A 22798-nucleotide genomic window follows, 5' to 3' on the forward strand; every position below is an offset into this window, starting at 1 on the left:
CTTACTGCTCTAATATCTCCTTACTGCTCCAATATCTACTTACTGCTCCAATATCTACTTACTGCTCCAATATCTACTTACTGCTCTAATATCTACGTACTGCTCTAATATCTACTTACTGCTCTAATATCTACTTACTGTTCCAATATCTACTTACTGCTCCAATATCTACTTACTGCTCCAATATTTACTTACTGCTCAAATATCTACTTACTGCTCTTATATCTACTTACTGCTCTAATATCTACTTACTGCTCTAATATCCACTAACTGCTCTAATATCTACTTACTGCTCCAATATCTACTTACTGCTCTAATATCTACTTACTGCTCTAATATCTCCTTACTGCTCTAATATCTACTTACTGCTCCAATAACTACTTACTGCTCCAATATCTACTTACTGCTCAACATCTACTTACTGCTCCAATATCTACTTACTGCTCCAATATCTACTTATTGCTCTAGTATCTACTTACTGCTCTAATATCTACTTACTGCTCCAACATCTACTTACTGCTCCAATATCTACTTACTGCTCTAATATCTACTTACTGCTCCAATATCTACTTACTGCTCGAATATCTGCTTACTGCTCTAATATCTACTTACTGCTCTAATATCTACTTACTGCTCGAATATCTTCTTACTGCTCTAATATCTACTTACTGCTCTAATATCTACTTACTTCTCAAATATCTACTTACTGCTCCAATATCTACTTACTGCTCCAATATCCACTTACTGTTTTAATATCTACTTACTGCTCTAATATCTAATTACTGCTCTAATATCAACTTACTGCTCTAATATCTACTTACTGTTCTAATATCTACTTACTGCTCTAATATCTACTTACTGCTCTTATATCTACTTACTGCTCTAATATCTACTTACTGCTCTTATATCTACTTACTGCTCCAATATCTACTTACTCCTCTAATATCCACTTACTGCTCTAATATCTACTTACTGCTCTAATATCTACTTACTGCTCCAATATCTACTTACTGCTCTAATATCTACTTACTGCTCTTTGTTATCCTCTGCAAGCTCCACCTTGGTTTTGAGCATCTCAAGCTGTGCGGTCAACTGTGACCTCTCCTGTCTCAGCCTCGAGTTCTGGGTCTCCAAGGTTGTGACCCTCGACCCCACTTCCAGCAGCTGCTCATTGGCTGACCTTTCCTTCTCCGAGGCAACTGCCACCTGGGTCTGGAGGTCAGCTGGAATTCACGAAAATGGGGCTTAATGTGGGATAACACTTCATTCACATGCATTAAGCCCCATTTACTAAGAGCCTTTATATCCTCATATCCTTTAAAGCCTGACAGGTTTGCTCAGTCTGTAACTCTGGCAGTTGTAATTTATGTGTACTAAGTACTTGTAAACCAGCTTCAAAGGAAGAGTGTGAGTAGGTTAACCAATCTCTGTGATATGATTGTAATTTAGACATAATGAAAGAAACAAGAGCACCGCATAACGGGTGCCAACGCTCGGCTGCGGGTGCAGTTTTGAATTAATGAAAGGTTGTCAGATTTATTTATTAATTATTTTTTTTAGAGGTCACAGTGACCTTGACCTTTGACCTAGTGACCCAAAAATGGGTGTGGCATGTAGAACTCATCAAGGTGCATCTACATATGAAGTTTCAAAGTTGTAGGTGGAAGCACTTTGATTTTAGAGCCAATGTCAAGGTTTTATCACGGCGGACATCAGGATGATGAGCTGGCTGTGACAATACCTCGGGTTTTCGCCGAAAACAGCTGAGCTAAAAAAAACACAAGAATCATTTAAAGAGAATATATATATATATATATATATATATTGGTTGCCTTTTGTGTATTTTAATGCAGTGCTTCACATGAGTGGTTACAGTAAAAATATTTTCAAAATGCCGTGCAAAGTGAAATAAATACAGTGACCCCGCGTTTATCCGGATCTCGATAGTCCGGATATCTTGCAATCCGAACGAAAGTCAATGGGAACAGATTTATTATGCAGTATATTGCCCCATTAAGTCGGGAATCTCGCGTTCCGGAACTGGACGTAGATTTCGCGACACCGATCTGTATTTTTAGCTGTAATTATGTCGCGTTAATCCGGATGCTTTCCAACATGGGGGCTTAATCCCCCACCCGCCGTATAAACAAAAGCGCAATCACCGAGGCATTAAGTATTGTTGTTTTAGGCTTAATCGCCAACCCGTCGTTTAAACAAAAGTGCGATCTGTGACAAAGGCCTGAAATATTATTGTGTTTATGCGTGATAGCTAATAGGCATGACTAAACATGATTCGACTCCGACTTTAAATTTTAATTTATGTCAGAATTACAAAATGCATCTTAAATGACACACTTGGTTACATGCTTGATTTTCCTTAATGTCTTTGATGAGCTTAAATAATGTGACAGACTTTTTTTATGAAATGAACTTGTTATGCATGAAAAGTTGTACTAGGATTATTTAAGCTATCTATTTAAAAGGTATCGAACGTTACATGTCGCTATTTTAATCATTTCAACATTCTGTTGTATGAGACGGGTTATAAATAAAGATATTAAAACAGTATCGCAATTTTATGTTTTATTTTTATTTGCCTTCAATACCCTTGATTTGTAACTCTGTGACGTCACCAGCTTACAGCTTGCGTGCCACCCATGGCAACTTCTTTTCACTGCGGCAGTATCACATAAGATACACACAGTCCTCATGGAAAGTGTATACAGCAATACCGATTCAATACTAAGCTATCAACGCTTAACTGTGTGATTGTAACATTCACAAAGCTTTACGTATTTCTGTATTTACATTGTCTAACAACATTTGATTTTTAAAACTAAATAAATGCCTGCGTAACAAGAAAATTGTTGATGTGAACTAAGTATGTAAATGTACACAAACATAAGGTTTATGTCATAAGGTAAATATTTAACTCTTGAAACGGCACTGGTTCGATAATCCAGACGATTCATTAATCCGGAAATTTCTGCTGAAACGGACGTGTCCGGATGAACGCAGGGTCACTGTATTTAACCATTCAGTTACAGAAAAAATGTTCTTTTTCTGTATGCTTTACAACCATACATAAATATAATGAAAAGTTGTAACATGTTTGGATGAGGCAGGACTAAGCATTCTTAAGATATTTTGCGGGTACTGAATGGTCAAAAACCATCTAACTGACCAACTGAACAACAGTAGAAAAGCATTAAACACCCACTCCTTAAACAGGCACACCAACAAGTCCATCTGTTGATAAAATATTATTTTGATTTTTTCTGTCATGTATAAAAATATGCAATATATATGAGCATCAGTCTGGGAAAACAGGACTTAATGCATGTTTGTGAAGTGTTTCCAATATCAGCCTGTGTGAAGTGTTTCCCATATCAGCCTGTGTGAAGTGTTTCCCATATCAGCCTGTGTGAAGTGTTTCCCATATCAGCCTGTGTGAAGTGTTTCCCATATCAGCCTGTGTGAAGTGTTTCCCATATCAGCCTTTGTGAAGTGTTTCCCATATCAGCCTGTGTGAAGTGTTTCCCATATCAGCCTGTGTGAAGTGTTTTCCATACCAGCCTGTGTGAAGTCAGCACAGGCTCATCAGGGACAACAATGTCCACCTTAACTGGATTTTTGTTTAGAAAAGACCTCTTGTAAAATTAAAAAAAAATAACTAAAGCAGTAAGTGTTCCCTGACTAGCTTGTGCAGACCGCAAAGGCTAATCTGGGACTATACTTCATGCACATGCATTAAGCCCACTATTCCCAGAACATGGCTTATTTAAATTAAAAACGTACATAAAGCATAATGTATTTACCAAGCCTTTCAGAGAGGTTTTTCTCCACTCGCTCCCATGTGGCTGACTGGGCGTTGTATGTAGACTGAAGATTTTCAATCTGCCGTAGCAATGGACGCGTCGCTGAAATTAAACCTTGTTGTGCAATAACTGGCTGAATGCATGTGCGGTAAGTGTTGTCCAAGATTAGCCTATGCTGTCTGCACAGTCTAACTAGGGACAACACTTACGCTTACCCTGGAGTTTTGTTTAGAAGAGACTCCCTTTAAACAAAAATTCCATACAAGTGGAAAGAGTCATCCCTGATAAGCCTATATTAGGACTGCACAGACCAATGTGGGATGACACTTTTTGCACATGCATTAAGCCCGGTTATCACAGAACCTGGCTAAACAAAACCAACGGATGAAAATGCATCAGAGAGTGATTCTGCATTAACATTGTAATGGGAAAAATACATGACTAATACACCACAACCTTAACATCTCTACAATTCAATTTTCCATTTTGCAAGGTTTTTATACAATGCTTTTGTTCATATTTTTTATTCACATCTTGCATGGATATTATGTTATAATGTAAAGAAAGATTCCTTTTGTTTTCATCTTTTGATATATACCAATTGCAATCAATTGAAATTCAGTTTTTTTCTTCCACTTACATCAGCTGTCTGTGTGTTTCTTAAAAGTATTGAAGATTAAAATGGATGCTATATATGCATCTTTAAAAACGATTTCAAAGCTACAGTATAATGAATAAATCTTGAGAATAACTTTAGTTCATTGACTGTGGTATAATAGTCAGGGGTCAAATGGTCTATAGTCAAAAAAGTGATGTGAACTGTATCATGCAAAAATGTGTCTTATGCCATATACAGCAATAGTAGCCTAAGCCCAGCATGGCACTGTAAGATCTGGAGCTCCAGCTTGGCATTGTAAGATCTGGAGCTCCAGCTTGGCACTGTAAGATCTGGAGCTCCAGCTTGGCACTGTAAGATCTGGAGCTCCAATGTCCACTTTAAGTCATGCAAGGTTGCATGTTCTCATTAGCAGACAGGACTCATGACACGACTACATAAATGGGCAGGCCAGTCTGGAGCTTCGCTGGCCGCATATGACATAAGACCTATTTTTGCCTGACGTAGCTCAAATGCTCTGGTCACAACTTACCTAGTGAGACCCCTTGCGTGAGTTCCTGGGTTCGTGCCTCATCTTGCTGAAGTTGCTGTAGACAGAACAGACACATAAACACATAATGTAACAAATCAGGGGGCCTTTAGCCATTATAGGAAAAAGAGTCTGATCAAATTGAGATTTGTAGAGATTTAAGATTTATGAAATCAATAAAAATTGCAAATTTGGGAATTTTTTTATCGACAAACAGGACCAAATTGGGATTTTTTTTATCAACAAATATTGACACAACAGTTCTTTTCCCGGCCATTTTGGGAAAAAAATCATAGAAATTGACATTTCATATTTTGTAAGATATTTAAGGAATAAAGTTGAAATATAGAGATTTTGTTGTTTTGGAAATTCGGATTCATTTTTTTATTTTGCTTTGGAATTGGGTCCGTTTAACAATCTTTTTTACATAGCAGAAAAACCCCTGCAAATACACACAAATTGACGTTAGCTGGTCCTTTTTTATGGCAAGGAACTAATTGCTAAACAGTGTGACTAAAAATTTAATTCTGATAGATAAACGGAAGAGCCACCTTGCCCAAAACTGTTTTTTTCTGCTAAAATGTCAGTATTGTAAATAATGTGTATGAATTTATGAATTTTTTCTGCTAAAATGTCAGTATTGTAAATAATGTGTATGAAATTTTTCTGCTAAAATGTCACTGATTGTAAATAATGTGTATGAATTTTTTCTGCTAAAATGTCAGTATTGTAAATAATGTGTATGAATTTTTGTAATGCATGCACAAATTAAATTGGTTCTCTTGAAATAAAATAATGTTCATTTCACTGAAGGCTATTACATTTGTCGGCAAAATATTTAGTTATGTCTATGTTCAAAAGTGATAGGTGTGATTGAAAAATATTCTTTACTGTATGCAAGGTTTTAATATAGTGTACATACTTACAATAACCAGGCCTAACACACAATTGGGTATATAGCAACTAGAAGATATACATTTATCAAATTAGTTACCGATTCCAATTTCTTTGTATTTTGGTCTGTAAGATGTCAATTTGAAAAAATGTCTGCAATTTTTTTAATTGAGTCTTGTTCAGGGAAAACTTGGCTTAAAATAAGTGCATTAAGTGTTGTCCCAGATACCCCTGCACAGTCTGCAAAGGCTAATCAGGGACAACACTTTCCACTCAGACTGGATTTTTCGTTTAGACGAAACTTTCTTTCTTTAAAAATCTTATAAAAGTGGAAAATATAATCGCAGCTTAGTCTGTCTGGATTTCTCAGGCTAATTCCATGACACTTTTTGCATATGCCTAAAGCTCTGTTTTCAAAGAGCATGGCTCAATTTTTTTGATACTATTTGTTTAACAAAGCCTGCTATTTACCGTAATTACTCTAAGTTTTCGGACACTTAAATTTTTTTATTTTTTTGTGTCCAAAAATTTAGCTACGAAAAATATTCAAAATTTACGAGTGTCCGAAAATTTAGAGACATACATGTTAAGGTTGTTTGTCAATTATTATAATAAAATAAAACCAATTTTAAATGTGCAATAATTTTATTGTGTTATACTCTCCTTTCACTGCTTTAAATAAAGTACAACTTCACTTATTTGCAATCTCTAACCTGAAATGGTATATAACAAGAGATGTGTTCGTCAGAAACACAATGCCCCCTACTGCGCTGCTTTGAAATAAAATTTCTATTTATCATTTGGCAGGTATAGAAATCATCTCCTTTTAAGGCTTATTACTTCCCTTGGATTTTGCCCAATCCAACCAGGGGTGGGGGGTCTGTAGACAGTCAAAATGACCAAGTCAGACATCACTAACAACCAAGGCCTGTGGTTTATCAAAGAGATCATAGCCAGAGTTCATCATGTACCTATAGACATAAAAAGTCCAGGGGTATGTAATGAACCCTACCATTCACAAATTAGTACGTGAGTGTGTGTGTGAATGTCAGAGTTTATTTACAGGTCATTGCGGAGTCTTTTTTTTTTTTTTTTTTCATAAAAGTCATTGCGGAGTCTTCACAACTACCTTATGTGCTGACCTGCAGGTCACAAATTAGTACAGTAACAAATTGATAATTATATCATTTAAAAAAACCTTTGACAAATCATTCATTTGAGTTATAAATAATCCAAATAAAAAATCTGTACAGTAACTGTGAAAAGAAGTTAAATTCTTGGTAAGGAAATATATAACATGAGATTTATAATTATATAAATTACTTCCCTTGAAAAAAATTGTCTCTAACAAATCTCTATTTTTAGTAGCAAATAATTATAAGCCACTCTCTATTTTTAGTAGCAAATAATTAAAAGCCACTACCGTGACTGTAGATTCACCACTCAATGTGCAGCTCCATGAGATACACATGCATGCCAAATATCAAGATGCTATGTTCAATATTGAATAATTATCTCCCTTTAAAGCTTATTACTTCCCTTTGATTTGTTTTTTTGACCTTAGACATTGAAGGATGACCTTCACCTTGACCTTTTACCACGATTTGTTTGCCAGAAACACAATGCCGCCTACTGCACAACTTTGATTTATTTGAAAAAAATATATATAATTTGCCATGTCAGATAATTATGTCCATTTAAACCTTATTACTTCCCTTGGATGTGTTTTTTCAATCCCTAGACCTGGAAGGATGATGTTCACCTTGAAATTTTACCACTCAAAATGTGCAGCTCCATGAGATACACATGCATGCCGAATATCAAGCTGCTATCTTCAATATTTAAAAAGTTATGGCCAATGTTAAAGTTTTTTTTCGGAAGGACGGACAGACTGACATACTGACGGACAGTTCAACTGCTATATGCCACCCTACCAGGAGCATAAAAACGTCATAAAAACAATCATACTGCTTCCTGAATACGATATCTTGTCCAATGCTGTTGGGTGAAACCATTGTTTATTGTACAGGTATAAATGGTAATCTACCCACTAACGCAATTGTAATGGTTCGTTGCCCTCAGGGCATTCTACATGTATGCCAGGTTTTATTACGTTAATCCGGTTGTAAAACTTCATGATCAAAGGGTCTCAGATAAGCGAAAACAGGGCAGAAATCTAGTAAACTAGTGCTGTAAAATATATTGTCCAAAAATTTAAAGTCATTGATTATGAAAAAATCTGTATGTCCGAAAATAAAGAGTCATGAAAAATAATTATTTTGGCGAAAAAAGAGGGAGTCCGAAAACTTAAGAGTATTTACGGTACCTGCTGCAGGTCCCCTATCTCCTGTTTCAGCAGGTCCTCTCGTCTGTTGTACTCCTTCTCCATGCGAGCCAGGCTCAGGCGATGATCCTCAATCTAAACATGGAAACACACCAGTCACATTCTGGGAAAACTGGGCTTAATGCATGTGCGTAAATTGTTGTACCATATTAGCCTGTGCAGTCCGCACTCACTAATCAGGGATGACACTTTCAGCTCTTATGGACTTTTTTTGTTTAACGTAAGTCTTTTCTCAACTAAAATACAATTAAGTTGGAAATTGTTGTCCCTGATTAGCCTATGTGGAATTCACAGGCTAATCTGGGATTACTTTTTACACACATGCATTACGCCCATTTCCCAAAATAAGGCTGATAAATCAGGGCTTTATGTCTTCACAAAGAGCTTCAAAGAAAATAGATATGAGTAACAACAACTCAGCTCAAAGATGTAATAAAAATCTATGGTGTTGTTTATTTTGGAAAATATTGTAAGATATTTCAAGAAAGTTGGAATTGTTTTAAAGAGCACTTGTAAAATACACAAACTTTTGCTATCTTTTTTTCAAATTTCATCTCATTTTAACATATTATTATAGTATTGTATTATAGACAGTCTTCTTTAGTTATGGTACTAGCAAGGGCAAGGGGGAAAAAATGCCAATGATACCTTCTGTATTCAACACTTAAAACGGGAAACTATATTTGCTACAGGCATCTATTGTTATTGTATCATGTAAGTAGCGGCACTAATTTTTGTCAACACATATTTTGGGCCCACTAAAGCGATAATTATTCCGCACCACACACAACAAAGATAAAATAAGAAAGTCTGATTCAAACTTAACCCAAATTTTGCAGAAATAGATCCAAAATCTTGAATGGAATAGATTTTTTTTGTAATTTAGGTTCTTATTGCAGCACTTCTTCATAATTAGCAAGAAAATTGGATTAATTGATATCCCCCGCCGAAAATGTGTTTATTGATGGATGCAAATAGATGAACAGAGCATTAACTGTACAATTACAAAGTGTAGGATTATTGTTTTTGTGCATTGCAATTTTCATCATGGATAAGTCGGTTGGAACAAGAAAAAATATCGAGATACAGGGCCCTCATGTTGCACTTTTTACCGGTGGCTTTCCCCATGAAAAAAGTAGACTTTTTCCCCTATTTCAGCTAAAAATTCCCCCCCTGCATTTTTTTTTATATTTTATTTTCATTTTTATACCCAAGTTGCCAGCTGGTATCGTGCTACTAACCTTTGATTAAATGTAATTTTATGTAAATCACATTAAAATATAGCAATTTTAGGTGTTGAATGGTTGGTGAAAAGATCTTCTAAAATTACCTTTTTCGCCCAAAACGATGCAAAATTCCCCCCTCTAAAGGCCCTGGCCCCAATCCCCCATAGTGTAGCAAGGGCCCTGAGATAACGAGAGCTTGAGATATCCGATTAGGCGTTTTCAAAGAAAAAATGAGACGAAAATTTACCTTGTTTTTAACATCTAAATACCTGCTAAGTGGTCTAACTAAAACCGTCACAGTGTGGCATAATACTCACAGCGGCGTAATAATTATTGAATGATAGGATAGAACAACATTCTGCAAATGGTTTATATACGCAAAAATATAACTCAATGCATTTTGGAATGTTGTTTGTAAAAACAATTAGTCTTTAGGCCTTTCGGCAGGCTGTGTATTAATTGCAGTTAAAAGTGACAGGCCTTACTCAAGTGTTAATGGCTAACGACACTAAACACGTGTGGTCATTGATGCAATTAACAGATCTACTGCACAGTATCGGGAGCAGCCGGGCGAAGCAGGACGGTGAAGTATCTAAGAGACATTTCTCACCTTTGCCGAAACTGGGGCAGTTATCTGCACTTCGAGATAAATCCCACTAAATACATGTAAAATTGGAAAATTGGGACAAATTTTTATATCGAGACTGTATATATATATATATATATATATATATATATATATATATATATATATATATATATATATATATATATATATATATGTTCATGAAGTTACATGTCGAGATCTGTGCCATGAAAAGTTACATCATAAAAATACAACAAATGGCAATAACTCTTATTTGACAAAGTGTAGAGTTACGGCTCTTGATCATGGTACTTCTACTTATTGATTTCTATACACCCAAGAAGTTGCATGTTGAAATCTTACATAGACTCAGAGATATAAGCCCAACAGTTGGATGAACATCAAACAAAAACAAGGGCAATAACTCTTATTTCACATCTTTTTTAACAAAGTAAAGGGTTTTAGATCTTGTTCATGGTACTTGTTGTTATTGCGATCTATACCCATCAAGTTTCATGATGTAATCTAGTATAGTATTTAGATACTTTTCCTGATTGGTATCTGTACAAGCATCAAGTTTCATGTTGTAATCTAGTATAGTTTCTAAGATATAGCCCTGAAAAGTTTGTTACAGACGGACAGACAGACAGACAGTCAGACAGAATGACAGACAAGGGCAAATATATATCCCTCCGCCTCTGCTATGAGCCATAGCGTACCTGAAGGTTGAGGGTCTCAATCTCCCACTTGTGTTGTTGTTGTTGTTTCTCGAGGGCTATCTTGAGTTCCTCACGTACGTGCATCTCTGCGCTGAGAGCGGCCTCCTGGGCTGCGCTGTCCTGTGCAACCGTCGTGCGGTGCAGCTCAGCCATCTCCCTGACAGGAAAGGGTTGCAGGTATTTCAGCCGAGTTCTCGGAATACAGGGCTTAATGCATGTGCATAAAGTGTTGTTCCAGATTAGCCTGAGCAGTATGCACAAGCTAATCAGGGAAAACACTGCGCTTTAATTGTATTTTTCTACGACGAGACTTTACTTTAACTAAAAATACCATACAAGAAGAAAGTGTCATCCCAGATTAGCCAGTGCTGACTGCACAGGCTAATTTGGTATGACACTTTATGCACATGTATTAAATCCCATTTCCATGAGCAAAGCTCACTTGAATGTTATGCTACAAAGGAGTGACAAAAACCAGTAAATATCAACTTTATCATTTCACTATGATCAACATCATACACTTGGTTATGTTTGTTTATATGGATTTGTATGTATTCCGGGATTTGAGTAATATGACAGCAGTCAGTTAACCAATATACACGTTTTCTGGGTGCCTTGGTTTACCAGTTTAGTGAACATTTTTATGCCAATAACTGACAAATGCCCTAACTGAATCATGAGGTGGGAGAAAACAAATGAGCTGTGCTCTGTGATAAAGGGGTTTCATGCATGTGCGTAAAGTGTTGTCCCTGATTAGCCTGTTTGGACTGCACATGCTTATCTGGGACGGCACTTAAGGCACATGCATTAAACCCCTTTTTCACAGAGCACAGCTCAAATGTCTTTGTTACCAATCAATATACACGTTTTGTGGCTGAACTAAACCTTTTGTTTTTTTAAATTATGTATGAAGTTATTATTCAAAAGAATTTAATGGTATATTAAAAAGCTTATATTTATGGAGCTTGTCACAGAAACAGCCCTTACCCTCCCACTGTATATATTGTCATAAGAAGCAAGGTGTTATATTCATGTAAGATAAATTCTAAGTCTAAAAAACATTATAAATATTTGAACACCGGCAAAATTGCACATTGAAAGCTCCATTTCGTAAGGAACAAAGTATTTATGTTTGAATTTGTACATTGCTGTAGGAGTACTTTGTCTGACAAGTTTTTACTGACAGACAGATGGACATGTATTGTAAATCTCATATACCGCATCTTCTCAATTTTAAAATCTTTAAAATCAATTTAAATATAAGGTCTTTCTTACTAGATTGCAATTGTGTAAGCTTCATTTTCAACAATTAAATACTGATGAGAAGCAAACAGCATAAAACTGGAACAGACTGGGATTTAGGACAGGGTTAACAACTATTGCGCAATCCCTCACTTGTATGAATTATCCAGTGCTGCCTGCAGCCCCCTGGCCTTCTCTGTAGCATCCTCATGCTCGCTCTAGAACACACAGAAACACAGTCAATGTAAGAACTTGACCCATCTAGAAAATACAGTCACATCAATACAAAGTACAGTTACCCTCTAAAAAAGAAACAGTCATACTCTAGAAAACTATTTCAATCTCAAGAAAAAACAGTCACACTTAAAAAATCTGAGTCACACTCAAGAAAACCCAGTATTACTTAAAGAAAACACAGTGAAACTTAAAAAAGCACAGCCAAAGAAGGTTCACAAATATGGAAGACGTCTTCTTTTTTATCAAATGAATGAGGTCAACTATTTTAATTTTCATATGAAACTCATCATTAATTACTGATGTACACTATTTTGTATTAAATGGAAGAGTTTATTTGACATGATTTATATAGATAAAGCTTTTAAAACATCATATAGTCTGTGCACTGCAAAGACTAATCAGTGAAGCTACTTTATGCACATGCAAGTTATCCCATGAAGATACTTGTTTTTTACCTTCAGTCTGACCATTTCCTGTTCTTGCTTGTTCACAGCTGATGTGAGCTGGGTAATGGCCTCTGAAACATATCATGGGTGGTGTACATCAATTAATTTGTGTTTTAAGAAAACTGTGTTTTATTATCAATATCCTATGTTATAACGTCTAATTATTTATCCAAGCCTTCCAGTAAACTGCTACCACATAAAAATGGAGGTTTATTATATGTTTTATATGCAGCTAATTTTTGAAAAAAAATTGAAATGTTTTAGGTACAACATGAGCAAGAGTTTCATTTTTCCATTAAGATGCTTTTTATAGACCAAGCACATGTGCATAGAAACAAACCTTAGCAACCAATCAGAGGAATAAGAAACATTGTATTTGATACAGATCACTACTAGGAGCTAAGTCTAGCCAGTTTTTTGTCAATACAATGCCGATTTAAATGCATTTTTTTGTTGTAATGTCAAAGAATACTCAGTTATCTATAGATTGACATATAGCACGTGTTTTTTGTTTTTTTTTCACTTCCAAAATTTGTATATATTCATAAAGAAGGCCAATTTTACAGATAGACATGTTACAACTAAGCATTGTCACAATCCTATCTCACCTGTTTGTTTCTTCTCCATTTCTTCCTTAGAGTCAAGAACCTTGCGTAAATGTTTGAGTTCTTCCTCCTGAGTGTCCAGTTTAGTCCTTGGAAAATAATACAAAAGAAGATAAAAACTGTAAAAATAACATAAAAATATCATAAATGTTAAAAGCTCACGCAATAAAGTTTTGCTAAACAGTTATTCCTCCTCACACAAAAGCAATACAAAGCAATGCTGTGCTAAAATATCGATTGCAGTGGACATTTGTGATTACTTATTGTGAATGTGAAATGTGAGAAATGTCATGTCAATGGAATAACAAGAGGGCCATACATCTAACAAAAGTTCACCCATGGTTTAAGTCTCAATTATAGAATAATAATACTATAAAACAGTAACATTCAATATAAAGAGATCTTAACATAGATCATTTTTCATTCATTTAAAGAAATGTTTTTTTAAATTTGGGAAATATAAATCTGAGTCTATAATATAGACTTAAAATGTTTGTTGATACGAACCCTGGTGTAAGACTTGATCTGGTGACCTACATTTTGGACACATGTCATCGATCTTTCTACCGAGGTCTAGATATTGTCCAGATAAACATGCTGATTAAATTCCAGCAATATTGACAGACAAGAGATGTGTTTGTCAGAAACACAATGACCCCTGCTGCGCCGCTTTGCTTTATTAATTTTTGTTTTGTATTATATACCTTTAAATAATATTACTTCCCTTGTAAAAATGATCTGTTCCTGCCAAATGATAAATATAAATTATCTCCCTTTAAAGCTTGTTATTTCCTTGGATTTGTTTTTTTACCTTAAACCTTGAAGGATGTCCTTAACCTTTCACTACTCAAATGTGCAGCTCCATGAGATACACATTCATGCCAAATATCAAGTTGCTGTCTTCAATATTGAAAAATTATGGCTAATGTCAAAGTTTTCGGACGGACAGACAGACAGTTCAAATGCTATATGCCACCCCACCAGGGGCATAAACAAGAGCTGTCAGAGGACAGCGCGCTCGACTTTTCGAGTGCTTGACATTATAAGGTAAGACATCATGGGGAAATTGTTCATATTCAATAATTTATAAGATTATCTTTCAAAAATTAAAAAAGGAAAAAAATAAATATTTATATTTATTTTTTTTTGGGGGGGGGGGGGGGTTTAGAGGGGGTATAATGTGGAGTGTGGTCATTTATTAGACGATCTTTCAAAAATAAAACAAGGGACAAAATTGTCACAAAACCAGGTTTTCATTGTGAAAAAAAAATCTGATAAAGGGAGAAAACTCAAACTGAACTTTTGAAATGACCAAAAAAAATTAACCCCCTTTGTAAGTTTTTTTGTTTTTTTTTTAAATCTATTTTTACTCGTGGCGACCTTGACATTGGAGATATTGACGTGATTCTTTCGTGGGACACACCGTCCCATGATGGTGAACAAATGTGCCAAATGATTTTAAAATCTCACAATGAATGACATAGTTATGGCCAGGACAAGCTCATTTATGGCCATTTTTGACCTTTGAACTCAAAGTGTGACCTTGACCTTGGAGATATCGACGTAATTATTTCGCGCGACACACCGTCCAATGATGGTGAACAAATGTGCCAAATGATTTTAAAATCTGACGATGAATGACATAGTTATGGCTCGGACAAGCTCATTTATGGCCATTTTTGACCTTTGAACTCAAAGTGTGACCTTGACCTTGGAGATATCGACGTAATTATTTCGCGCGACACACCGTCCAATGATGGTGAACAAATGTGCCAAATGATTTTAAAATCTGACAATGAACGACATAGTTATGGCCCGGACAAGCTTATTCCGCCAGCCCGCCAGCCAGCCAGCCCGCCAGCCAGCCAGCCCGCCCGCATTCGCCAATCTAATAACCAGTTTTTTCCTTCGGAAAACCTGGTTAAAAAGGAAAAAAAAAAATTTTTGGAGGGGGGAGAGTAGGGGGGGGGGGGGGGGTGAGAGGAGGGTATAATGAGGGATGTGGTAATTTCATGGATGATGTTTAAAAAAATATATATTTGTGCGGGGTGGAGGGGGAGGTTGGGGGGGGAGGGATTCTGGGTAGGGGCGTGGGGTATTGTTTGGGTGGAATCAATTGTGGTATTCAGGTAAGTGTTGTTTTGTCAAAGTAATAATAAAATGTGATCATAAATAAAGAAGTTATGGAAATTTAAGCAAAATGTTCAATTATCTAAGTGGAAAAGGGACCATAATAATGAAAAAATGCTTGATAGAGTTGTCTGCTCTTGTTTATAGGTTGGGTTCATGTTGGTAAACAAGTATGCAACAAATTAAAGCAATATGCCAAAGGATATAGGAAATATTTGGGGTAGTACGCAAACTTTAACATAGATTTATCAATAATATGCATATATGCTTAGTATAAAAGGGGCAATAATTAAGACAAAATGCTTGAAAAAATGCTTGATAGAGTTGTCTGCTCTTGTTTATAGGTTGGGGTGATGTTGGTAAACAAGTATGCAAAATATGAAAGAAATATGTCAAGTGACAATGAAAATAAATGGGGTAGTACGAAAACTTTAACATTTGCTGCATATTCTAAGTGGAAAAGGGGCCATAATTAAGACAAAATGCTTGAAAAAATGCTTGATAGAGTTGTCTGCTCTTGTTTATAGGTAGGGGTCATGTTGGTAAACAAGTATGCAAAATATAAAAGCAATATGTCAAGGGACAATGAAAATAATTGGGGTAGTACGAAAACTTTAACATTTGCAAGTCAAGCTAAAAATAAGTGTTAAGGAGAGCTGAAAGTTAACCATGAACGACACACCCTGACAGAGGATGGACATAGGGTTACAGTTATAGCACATCATGAGTCTTCGAGCTCATGGGGAGAAAAATAGGTAAGAAGTACTTATGAGGACAAACCAAACATATATCCTCTACTTATTTTATGCTTTCCAGTGGTTTATAGAGAATTAACAGAGCATTAATACTGATAATTCAATGTTTCAAACGGGGAAAATTAAGGTTGAAATTATGAATAATTTTCACTGTTTTACTTTGAAATGATGTAGCTTTCATGACGTTACAATCTCATTATTTCAGCAAAAATACAAAAATAATCATGTATAAGCATGAAATAACAAGATATGTGTTTGTCAGAAACACTATGTCCCCTTCTGCGCCGCTTTGAAGCTATATATTTGACCTTTGACCTTGAACAATGACCTTGACCTTTCACCACTCAAAATGTGCAGCTCCATGAGATACACATGCATGCCAAATATCAAGTTGCTATCTTCAATATTGCAAAAGTTATGGCAAATGTTAAAGTTTGACGCAAACAAATACACAAACACACAAACCAACAGACAGGGCAAAAACAATATGTCCCCCACTATAGTGGTGGGGGACATAAAAAGAAAATGTGTTGGATTTGGTCGAATATTGATTTTTATTCACTCGTGATGATAGTAACAATATATTTTCACTCAGGGAGCCACTCGTGAAAATATTTTTTTCTATTACCACTCGTGAATTTAAATCTATATTGCACTGTGACCAACAAATATCCTCTAAATATGATAGTCTCAAGGCTTAAGCTATAGGCTTACTTCTGAGATGTGATTGAACTCTCATTGTCCTTTTCTTTCTGTCTCAATTTCTTAATGATTGTGTTGCTCTGTAGCTGGGCCTTGGACAGCTTTTCTCCTGAATACAGACAGATCTGTGATTTTATACAAGTCTTTTACCTCTTACCAAAACCACCAGATTTTAACCCTATACCACATTGATACGTATTTTGAGGCATTTGTAGTCCCTTAGAAAGTTATATTTAATATAAGTCCTGTCTAAATAGATTCAAGTTTTAAAGGCTTCATTTTCAACACTAAGATACTAATGAGCAGCAAACAGCGTAAAACCTGAATAGACTGTGAGTTACTCGCAGGCTGTTCTGCATGGTTTTATGCTGTTTGCAAAAGCCATTTTCACTTTGCTTCTTATGGGGGAAAGAGTAAAGTAAACTTTCCTGCACACAAAATTACTGGCGTCATACATACAAAATCATAAACACACTATTTCAAAGAATTTAAATTTCATGCTCAATGAATAATTCATGGACATTCATTAGTTATTGCAGGTTATTTGTATTTTCTGTATTCATTAATGAGAATTTCAGTTTGCAAAATAAGCTTTGATTATTTCAGTTATACATGTACATGTCCATGCAAAACTCTATAAACTAGCAGCAGCATAGTAGATATTGACTCCTACTGTCAGTGTCACTCTGTTTATTAAGGGTTCAATCCCCACTCTTCAACAGATCATCTCCCATGTAATGGTTCTAACACGGAAACAGACTCGAAACAGACTCAACTCAACTGTGTCTCAAGAAGATTAAGCTGTCAATGCAAGCAAGCTAACAAAGCATTAAGTGTTCGCAAGAGGCAGCTCAAACTATGTATGTCTTGTAAAAGTGACAACCGATTTCAGAATGTGACTTGTAACTTAATGCTTGTGTATAGAAAATGAATGCGAATGCACAGGGCCAACAATTCACTTTACTATGCTCAGGTTTTCAGCACCCCCTACCTTCCTGGAGGAGTCCAGCTATCTGTTCATTCTTCTCAGCCAGCGTGTCTTTGAGGCTCACGTCTCCCGCGCGCCGAGCAAGCTCAGCCTGCGCTTCCTGTAACTGCTTCTTAATCGCCTCCTTCTCCTAGACACAAAGCAGTGACAAGATGTGGGGTTTGTATAGGGGCAGCATGCACAACACTTTGACAATGTTGGGTGTTAATATTGCATAAATGAGCCTTGCTCTGGGAAAATGGTGCTTAATGAATGAGTGTAGTGTTGTCCCAGATTAGACTGTGGGGACTGCACAGGCTAATCTGGGACAACACTTTACTCTCAACTGGATTTTTGCTTAGAAAAAACTTCCTTTTAGTGAAAAATACGATAAAGGCGGAAAATGTCCTACCTGATTGGTCTGTGCTGCACAGGCTAAATTGGGATGACACTTTATGAACATGGATTTTACCAATTTTCCCCAGAAAACAGCTCATATTGGTGGGTTGCAATATTTAAAAAAAAAAATTTTTGCAGGGCATTCAATTTGGCTATATTGGACTATTTTGTGTAGCACAAAAGCACAAATTCTTAAAACTGTCAAACATCCATGGAAACTACCTTTAATGATAAAAATTAAATTTAGCCTAACAATATAACAAAATTATAAATTACAAATTAGTTTAAAATTTTAAACAACAATCTTACTGTTCAACATATTTTGCACATGGTTCTTATTTCACACAATAAAAACAATCTGTTGTTTCAAAGATTTATCCTTTCAAAAGTGACCGTAACAATTGCCCGTTATATACCCGTATTGTGGCTGTAACCCTTTTCTCCGCGTCTGTCAGTCGCGCTGTGAACTCCGCAGTCAGTTCGTTAACATCTGTCATCTCAGCCTCCCTGGCTTCTTCAGCCTGCTTCAACTGACTGAAAACCAAAGAAATCAGGGATATTGTCAAAGATGCTCGCACAAATGCTGTGGCTTAAAAGCATGTATATACAATCTTACATGTATTACTTATTATCAAAACAGATTAAATATTAAGAAGTCAGAAACTAGAATATAATTTGAGAAGAAGTAGTATCAGACAACAAACTAAAGGAAAGTTTAATTGAATTGCAAATAATCGTGTCCTGTACAGCAGAAAACTCCTGTATGTACACAAGACATGTTTTCTGTTGGGGAATCCCCATGGGTATCTGCTGCTTCATTCATGAGACACATAAACACAATGTTGGTTCAACAACAAGAGTAAACATGTTGCTATCGGTGTTTCTAGCTTGTTATAAATTTCTAATGAATAATACAATTCTATTTTATTGATAGTACAATAAACAAATTGTTAATTTGTTTTTTTAACATTCCTCATTCATATTCAAATTGTATTAAGCTTGGAATAATAAAAATATTAACATTGAAATCATATATACTCGCATTATATCATGTTTTCATATTAGCCATGACATGCAAAAAGGGGTCTTATGCTTTGAGCAGCCAGCTTAGCTCCAGACTGGCCTGCGCATCTGCACAGTCTGGTCAAGAGCTAAACTGTTTGCTATAAAGTCACACAAGGTATCTTGGTCTCATAGCAGACTGGGTTCTGACCAGACTGAGCAAATGCTTTCACTGGCCATATATGGCATTACACCTTTTTTTGCATGACGCTAGTAATATGTGTGTATATTGAGGGGAAAATATTGTTGATATGCCTCTATAAACTGTTGTCCAACAATAGATATGCACCCATAAATTATTGACTAACAGTGATATGTCCCTATAAACTGTTGTCTTACAATCTTACATCAACACATGCCAACGTACCAAGCCAGAATGCTGTTGGATTCTATGAGGTCCATATTCTCCTTGCTCAGATGTAAAACCTTTTCTTCCCGAGCCTGTAGAACCTCTGCCATCTCCGCTAGTTTCTAAAAATGATGAAATAATACTTTATTATTTTGGGAAGTAAGATTTGCCTTTGCCCATTTCTGAAACAATAATTTGCAAGCAACCCATTTGAGCACATACCTGGTAGGTCTGATTACAGAACTTCTTTGTTGCATTTTTTTTTTAAATCACAAACATCAGTTTAAGTACTTTAAAACAAGGTGTATACACTTCATTTTCCATTATTTTTGAAATCTTTTTTTTCTTAGAATTATTAAAAAGAAAAAAACTCTCATGGTAAAATTGTTTTATTAAAATGTTATGTTAAAAGTGTGAGGCAAATCATTAACAAATATTTTCAAAGAATATAAAATGAGCAATGTCTTAAAGTAAAGAAACAATCAAGTCAAGAAGGACATGATGGCCCTAAGGCGCTCATCAGAGTTGAAGAAACACAAATTGTTGAAGACTGGACCTTGATACCTTGATCGTGCTCAGAGGAGCAAAATTGCTACACATTTTTATTAAAACAGAAACACTGAGATCACCTTAAATTTATAAATTAAGTAAAGCTCAACATATGAGTTCTAATAACAAAATGTGAGAATACTGTATGATGTTTTAGCAATATGTTTACAAGTCTAAAGCAATAGTTACAATTACCATGCAACCAATATGGACTATATCCGTTAGCATTTGCTGAAAAAAGCTTTCTTTTGATGGAAATGACTTTCCACAAATTGGAAATTATTGAGTCATAAAAATATTACACATTTGCAAATATTTGAATATTTCAATAATTCTAAAGCCAATAATTCAATAGAATATTCAACAAGAGTTGTTCCCTCACCTGAGAGGAGTCGGTTCATTCAATCTTTACCAAATGTCAAACTTGACCTAGATATTGTCCAGACAAACATCCTGGTCAAGTTTCATCATTATTTCATCTGCGAGTCATGATCAATGTATCTATGAAGTTTCATGATCCTAGGTGTAAGCATTCTTGAGTTATCATCTGGAAACCATTTTTCTAAGTTGAGTCACCTTGACCTTGACAGCCATTGTGTGAATACGTTTTTTGGCACTGTGACCTTGACCTTTGACCTAGTGACCTGATAAACAATAGGGGTCATCTGCGAGTCATGATCAATATACCAATGAAGTTTCATGAACCTAGGCATAAGCATTCTTGAGTTACCATCCAGAAACCATTTTACTATTCAGGTCACCGTGACCTTTACCTTTGACCTAGTGACCTGAAAATCAATAGGGGTCATCTGTGAGTCATGATCGTTGTACCTATGAAGTTTCATGATCCTAGGCCTAAGCGTTCTTGAGTTATCATCCGGAAATCATTTTACTATTTCGGGTCATCGTGACCTTGACCTTTGACCTAGTGACCTGAAAATCAATAGGGGTCATCTACGAGTTATGATCAATGTACCTATGAAGTTTCATGATCCTAGGCCTAAGCGTTCTTGAGTTATCATCCGGAAACCATTTTACTATTTCGGGTCATCGTGACCTTGACCTTTGACGTAGTGACCTGAAAATCAATATGGGTTATCTGCGAGTTATGATCAATGCATCTATGAAGTTTTATGATCCTGGCATAAGCGTTCTTGAGTTATCATCCGGAAACCATTTTCCTGCTTTAGGTCACCTTGACCTTGACCTTTGACCTAGTGAACTGAAAATCAATAGGGGTCAATACAAGTCATGATCAATGTATCTATGAAGTTTCATGATCCTAGGCATAAGTGATCTTGAGTTATCATCCGGAAACCATTTTACTATTTGGGTGATCGTGACCTTGACCTTTGCCCTAGTGACCTGAAAATCAGTAGGGGTCATCTGCGAGTCATGATCAATGTACCTATGAAGTTTCATGATCCTTGGCATAAGCGCTCTTGAGTTATCATCCGGAAACCATCTGGTGGACCGACGGACCGACATGAGCAAAACAATATACCCCCTCTTCTTCGAAAGGGGGGGGGGGGGGATTGTGAGAATTGCCCCCCCCTTCCAGCAGCCACGTTATTCAACTGACCGGAACCATTTTTGAACTCAACCTTCGTATCAAGGAAACAAATTTTCTGAGCAAATTTCATGAAAATTGGGCCAAAAATGTTACTTCTACTGTGTTCACATGTTTTAACAATATACATATAGAGAAAAATGCCCCGCCCACTGGCGGCCATGTTTTTTCACCGATCCCGACCATTTTCATACTCGTCCGAGATATCAATAAAACCAATGTTTTGACCAACTTTCATGATGATTGGGCGAAAATTGCGACTTCTAGAGTGTTTACAAGGTTTCTCTATAGCCATATAAGGAAAACTGCCCCGCCCAATGGCAGCCATGTTTTTCAACGGATCGGAACCACTTTTGAACTCAACCAAGATATTATTAAGACAAACATTTTGACAAAGTTACATGAAGATCGGGCATGAAATGTGACTTCTACAGTGTTTACAAGGTTTTTCTTTTTTTTGACCTAGTGACCTAGTTTTTGACCCGGCACAACCCAGTTTCGAACTCGGCCGAGATTTCATTGGGACAAAGCTTCTGACCAAGTTTCATGAAGATAAAACAAGAAATGTGGCCTCTAGAGTGTTTATGAGCAAATGTTTACGGACAGACGGACAAAGACAAAAGCTTACCTGAGCAATCAGGTGAGCTAAAAAGTTTTGACAAGCAATCTGGGACGACAGTTTATGTAAATAGATTAAACCCCTTTTTCACAGAGAACAGCCTAAAACTCATGAAGAGTCCAGTATACTGCCCCACCCACCCCCGCCTCACACCTTCAATACAAGAGGGCCTGAAAGGCCCAAAGTTGCTCACCTGAGATTCAAAGGAACTGACCTGTTCTGTGCAGCCCAAGATGTCATTAGAACCATATGTTCTTACCAAATTTCATGACTAGTGAACACCCTGGCAGCCACATTTTTCAACAAACCAGAACCATTTTCATACACATCCAAGATATCATTTAAACAAATATACTGACAAAGTTTCATGAAGATTCATAAGTCCATATAAGGAAAATTGCCCCGCCAACTGGTGGCCATGTTTTTCAAGCAAC

At 36.2% G+C, this 22798-nt stretch overlaps 1 protein-coding gene across 2 annotated transcripts in view; it reads right to left on the minus strand.

The window, feature by feature from the left end:
- LOC127851020 (TATA element modulatory factor-like) overlaps positions 1-22798 on the minus strand; it is a 70050-nt gene that overhangs the window by 20627 nt on the left and 26625 nt on the right. For both annotated transcript variants that reach the window (XM_052384454.1, XM_052384453.1), the window contains exons 7-18: positions 19645-19748; positions 18632-18749; positions 17841-17967; positions 16862-16958; positions 13266-13351; positions 12667-12728; positions 12128-12192; positions 10733-10889; positions 8184-8276; positions 4967-5021; positions 3819-3920; positions 1031-1223 (exon numbers count right to left, since the gene is read on the minus strand). In XM_052384454.1, the coding sequence (XP_052240414.1) occupies positions 1031-1223; positions 3819-3920; positions 4967-5021; positions 8184-8276; positions 10733-10889; positions 12128-12192; positions 12667-12728; positions 13266-13351; positions 16862-16958; positions 17841-17967; positions 18632-18749; positions 19645-19748 (1259 nt within the window). The remainder of the gene's footprint in view (positions 1-1030; positions 1224-3818; positions 3921-4966; positions 5022-8183; positions 8277-10732; positions 10890-12127; positions 12193-12666; positions 12729-13265; positions 13352-16861; positions 16959-17840; positions 17968-18631; positions 18750-19644; positions 19749-22798) is intronic.

This window comes from Dreissena polymorpha, chromosome 11 (genome assembly GCF_020536995.1).
Source record: "Dreissena polymorpha isolate Duluth1 chromosome 11, UMN_Dpol_1.0, whole genome shotgun sequence".
Taxonomy (NCBI): domain Eukaryota; kingdom Metazoa; phylum Mollusca; class Bivalvia; order Myida; family Dreissenidae; genus Dreissena; species Dreissena polymorpha.